The sequence below is a fragment of the Rhincodon typus genome, chromosome 26 (genome assembly GCF_021869965.1).
Source record: "Rhincodon typus isolate 14 chromosome 26, sRhiTyp1.1, whole genome shotgun sequence".
Classification (NCBI taxonomy): domain Eukaryota; kingdom Metazoa; phylum Chordata; class Chondrichthyes; order Orectolobiformes; family Rhincodontidae; genus Rhincodon; species Rhincodon typus.
In genome coordinates, this window is record NC_063357.1 from 28,823,762 (window position 1) to 28,829,761 (window position 6,000).

General features: G+C 38.8%; 1 protein-coding gene across 1 annotated transcript in view; it reads right to left on the bottom strand.

The window, feature by feature from the left end:
* The window catches only part of tyw1 (tRNA-yW synthesizing protein 1 homolog (S. cerevisiae)), a 106,897-nt gene that overhangs the window by 69,916 nt on the left and 30,981 nt on the right, over positions 1–6,000 (bottom strand). Inside the window, 1 exon segment of the mRNA XM_020513258.2 lies at positions 256–308. Within this exon segment, the coding sequence (XP_020368847.2) occupies positions 256–308 (53 nt within the window).

Below are 6,000 nucleotides of genomic sequence, written 5' to 3' on the forward strand. Positions count from 1 at the left end.
TATTCACTGCATCAAACCTTGTGGACTGTCCAAAGAACTTACTGTAATAAAACAGGTGAACCTTGATATTTAGTATAGTCAATGATCGGCAGCATTTATTTCTATGCCTTTGACAAAAAAAAACTTCATGATTGAATGCAGTGTCTCACACGGTCTTAAAAGTTATCCCTGTTGACCCATTTTAATAAAATTTATTACGAAGAGGAGCTCAGATGAACATGAATTATGAATCTCAGAATTTATGAAATCAGTTACCTTGGTCCATCTGCACAGTTTCACACCCGAGTGACTTCCTATCAGACGGTATCCTGAAAAATAAAATGGCTCACAAATCATTACTTTTTATTAACTGTTCTTGGTGCCAATAAACTACCACAGATTCAATTTATTTTCTTGGCAATTTTCTTTCCCAGTTCAGTTTAATCTTGAACATCATTTAAGCATGTGGGAGATAGATAATTTACTTGTAGAACCTTCTCATCACATGTCCTCCCCATCCATAACAATTCCAGAAGTACCAATTTATAGAAATCATCCAATTATAGATCATTAAAAAAGTAAAATCATGGAAATTTTATAATTAGAATATTTTTTATTTCAATTACAACACATTGTGCAAGCAAATATTACAAAGTATGTTAGCTACCTCATTCATTGTTATTTGAAAAACTGCATTAGAACAGTTAAGTATTGAATACTTTAGAACTATGTTGAAAAAAATTGCGCATCTCTACATAACATGAAGAGTGGCAATCTTTGCCATATTCACTGCTGGTTATTGGGTTATAAACAGAATCATAACAAAATAAAAGAAAAATTGGCCGTGTCGAACTTCAGTGTCACTGGAAATAAAGGCATATTTTGTCAAAGCTTTTTGAATTGCACTCAACTCCAATTAGAAAGAAATTCCAAAGTGAAAATAAAAGGAACACTTGAACTGTATGAAATTGCGGATTGTTTGACAAGTTGACTCTGACTTAATGCCACAGAGAATTTACCGGTTAATAATAACAGACAGTTAACGGCTTAGCTTTATTTAAATTTCAAACTTGGTAGGTTGAGTCTGGTTGGTCAAAGTATTTGACTTGAGAAATGAACTAGAGTATGACTATCACCTGTTTGTTGAGTTGAAACAAGCATAGCGTATACATGTTTTTCCAGTCTGTAAAGAACATGTCCCAGTGCATAAATGTATGTACTTTTCAGTACATGCAGATGCACCACATTGTGAGCCTGAATGACAATCCTAATTGGTGTCTGCATGATTTTTAACATGATCAGGATTATTTACCACATGCTATCCAATCATGGAGTCACACCCATTGTTGGAGACTGTGCTGTGAGTTCTGCCATGATGGGAAGTTGGTGTATAGACAGTATCTTGTTTGTTGCAAACAGCCAAAGGGGATAGACTGTTTAACATGATCTGTCAGTCCTGATCTAGACATTGCCTACATCTTAGCATCACACTGGCATATTTGTGTGACAAACAGATCATCTTATTCACTTGATGGCAGCATCCTATTAATGGTGAATACTGTTCTTCTAAGAAACCTAAGCCTTTTAGGGTAATCAGACAGATGGGGCACTTTTCAGCATCAGAAGTGACAGCCTTAGGCCTGTTCATGAGTCTGAATACAAGAACTGGGAGCAGGAATAGGCAAATCAAGCCTGCTCTGCCATTCAATACAATCATAACTGATCTCGCCTCGGCCTCAACTTCACTTTACTCTCCATAACCATGGAACTCCCAATAATAATTAAAAATATGTCTATCTCTTCAAATTTACTTCACATCCCATCACCCACTGCACTCTGGAATAGTGAATTCCACAGATTTACGAACCTTTGAAAGCAGCAATTTTCCTCATCTCTTAAATCTGCGACCCTTAATTCTAAAATTATGACCTCTCATTCTAGATTGCCCCAAAAGAGCAAACATTGCAGATGTACTTTGTCAATCCCCTTTAGCATCTTAAGTACCTCAATTAGATTTTACTCATTATTCTAAACTCCAGGGAGTATAGGCTTAAACTACTCAATGTCGCTTCAAAGACAACCCCTCATCTCCAAAATCAATCTCATGAATCTCCTCTGAATTATCTTCAATGCAACTACATCCCTTCTCAAAGGGGATCAAAACTACAAAGTCTCACTAATATCGTCTATAGTTGCAGCAACACTTCCCTACTTTCATGTTCTATTCTTTTAGCAATAAATGCCAAAATTCAATATGTCTTATTACCTGCTGTGCCTGCAATAGGTTAGTTACCTAAAGTTAGTTTTCTGACATTCATGCGTGAAGACACCCAGCCCCCTCTGTAGCACCCTAAACTTCCTCTCCATTTAAAGGAGTTGCCTTTCTTTCCTTTCAGCCAAAATGGATAACCTCGCACTTATCCACGTTAAACTCCATGTGCAAAAATTTGACCTATTCATCTAACCTATGAATATCCGTATATGAACAAGGGTAACTGAACCCAAAATGTTAACTTTGCTTTCTCTCCACAAATGCTGCCAGACCTGCTGAGTTCTACCAGCAATTCCCATCCCCACACCTCCACCAACCTCCACCCCTCCATTTTTGTGTCATGTGCAAATTTGGCTATCGCACCTACTATCCCTGCATCCAAGTCTTTAATGTAAATTATAATTGGTCTACCATTTCTTACTATTTTTGTCTCCCTCTCTTTTTGAATAAGGTCATTACATCTCTTCTGACACTTCCTTTAAGACACTAGGATTCAGGCCATCAGGCCCAGGGGCTTGTCTGTTTTCAATCCCAATTGTTTGCTCAGCACTTTTTCCCCTAGTGACGATAATTATTCTACGTTCCTCCCTTTCTATAGTCTCTGCATTAGTACCATCTCAATAGTAACAGGTAGTGTCCTCCACTGTGAAAATGGATGAAAAATACTGGAGAGTCTTCGCAACTTGTGTTGCCCACTATTAACTCCCCAGTCTCATCCTCCAAGGGATCAACATTCACTTTAGCTACATCCTTCCCTTTTCTATACTTATCAAAGTATTTATATTTTGCACTCGTTTTCTTTCATAATTTGCTTTTGCTCGTTTTTTAGCAACCTTTATTGATCTTTAGAAAATTTTCAATCTTCCAGCCTACCACTGACATTTGCAATATGGTATACCGTAGTTTTTGACTTTATGTTATCTTTAAATTCCTTGCTCAGCCATGGATGATTTTTCCCCCCCCTCTTACAATCTTTCTTCCTCTCTGGAATATTTCATGTTGGCAGGAATTCAGTATCTCCTTAAAAATATATGCCATGGCCCATGAACTCTCTTACCTTTTAGTCTTCTAATCCAGTCCACTAGGGCCAAATCGATCCTCATGCCTATGTAATTACCTTCAGTTAACTACTGAACAATAGTGTGGAACTCCAGTTTCTTGCCCTCAAACTGAATTTGAAATTCTAGCATGCTACGATCAAAGTCATCCTTGCCAATATGATTAACCTAGTCTATGCACATTAAAATCGCCCATGATTCTTGTTGTACCTTTCTTAAAAGCCCATAATATTTCCTGCATAATACTGTGCCCCACTGTACAGTTACTGTTTGGGAACCTACAGATTACTTCCACAAGGGTCTTCTTTCCCTTGCTATTTCTTATTGCTAACCAAACTGATGCTACGTCGCCATTTCCAGTAACCATATCAGTTCTTACCGCAGCACTGCTCTCTTCCTTTACGAGCAAAGCTACACCACCTCATTTTCCTTCTTACCTACCCTTCTGAAACAGTGTATGCTTGGATATTCAATTCCCAAACTTGGTCTCCCTGTAACCACATCTCAGTGATCACCACCAAATCATACCCAATTGTCTCTAGTTGCAATGTCAATCATTCATTTTATTCCAAGTGTTTTGTCTACTCAGATACAAGGCCTTTAAAAGCTTGTTCTACTATCAATCTTTTCTACTCTTGCATGATTCCTTGGTGCAATATGATATTCACATATGACATCCCTGCCTTTATTTTATGGTAACAATCAGCATCACCATAATGGTGCACTCCTACCTTCTCTTGATTTCTAATTTCCCATACAGCTGAACCCTCCCCACCACCATTTAGTTTAAAGCCTTATTTACATCTCTATGTATGTGAAATCACTAGGACTCTGGTCTCAGCATGGCTCGGGTGGAAACTGTCCCATTGAAACAGCTCTCCTCTTCCACAATGCTGCTGCCAACGACCCAAGAAGTTGAAACCATTTCTCCTACACCAGTCTTTGAGTCACACAGTTACCTCTAATTTTATTAGATTAGCCTGTGCCAATCGGCTCACGGATCAGGTATTGATCAAGTAATGATTGCACGATATACATTGAAAAAATAATCTGATCAAGATAGTCATTATCCCACGGGATGATTTTGAAATGTCCTATTTCAGCAGCAAGTTTACACATTGTTCAAACTTATTTAAGAGGTTGCTGATCAGGCCAGACTTACAAGGCATGTAGTAGTGGGAATCCCAAACTATATATCAATCAATGAAGGTAGGTTTGCAGTCGATAGTCAAAGAAGTCCCTGGCTGATTGTTCAATATCAAGTAGTAAGAGTTCATTTGACTGCTCCATTTCAAAGGTGAATTTGAGCACAGAAGGAAGCCCATTAAGTCACACAAGGAAATTCCTACATGCTGTTGCAGATTCGCATACAGCTTACATATCATCTCTATATCAGAAATATGTAAAGGGTATGAAGTTAGGGGTTATTCTCAAGATTTATCATGCAAGCTAATTAAAAATAGGCAAGAATCTATGGTGATTTTTCTGACAACGAAGATACCTTTTCATGAGGCTGCTTTGACATTCTGAATTTTAAGTGTAAAGTATACTACAGGCTCAAGAAAATACAATTGTCATCATGTTATTGCTGATACAAGAATGTAGGAAGCACGTCTTATACACATAATGGAAGAGAAAACCAACGCGTCAATGTCTGCATCTTCTGTAATTTTCACCATCAACCTTGGCTGGATCAAACGGCACCACAAAGGAGAACCACTTGAGACAAGACTTAAATCTCACTACCGAAGCTGGGTGGGAGGGCAAGATGCGAGAAGATGGCTTCAAAGTGATTTAGACAAGTTTGGCGAGTGGGCAAATCATAGCAGATGAGTATGAAGTAGATAGTGAGGTTATTCACTTTAGTTGCAAAAACAGGAAGGCAGCTTATTACCAGAATGGTGATAAATTGGGAAAAAAGAGGATGTGCAACGAGACCTGGGCGTCCCAGTATACCAGTCACTATTAGTGAACATGCAGGTGCAGATGACAGTGATGAAGAAAATGGTATGTTGGCCTGCATGGCAAGAGGATTCTGGTAGAGGAGGAGGGATAAAGGCCCTGAAAAATTGCAGCAAGTTGATTCCACTAGAGCACTGTATGCAGGTTTGGATGTTCTGGCTATGTAGGGAGCGCAGTGAATGTTTACCAGGCTGATTCCTGGGATGGCAAGACTGAGATATGAAGACAGACTAGATTGGTTAGGACTATGTACACTGGAGTTTACAAGAATAAGAGGGATCTCACCGTATAAAATTTGAAGAAGATTAGACAAGGTAAATGCCAAAAGGAAGTTCCTAATGACCAGTAAATCCATAATCAGGTAACACAGTCAAAGGATTCGGGGTAGGTTATTAAAGACTGAGGTGAGCAGAAATTTCTTCAACCCAAGAGGTGAGCCTGTGAAATTCTCCATCGCACAAAGTAGCTGAGGCCATTACAGTTAAAATGTTTTCAAGAAGGATTCAGATATAGTTCTTTGGGTTAAACGGATCAAAGAGAATGAGGAGAACATGGAAACAGGGTACTGAGTTGGATACAAAAATAGAAGTTGCTGGAAAAGCTCAGCAGGTCTGGCAGCATCTGTAAAGTTAATGTTTCGGGTCGAGTGACCTTTCCTCAGAACTGATGGTAACTAGGAAAATATTGGTTTATATGCAGAAGATAGGGTGGGGGGGGGGGGGGGGGGGG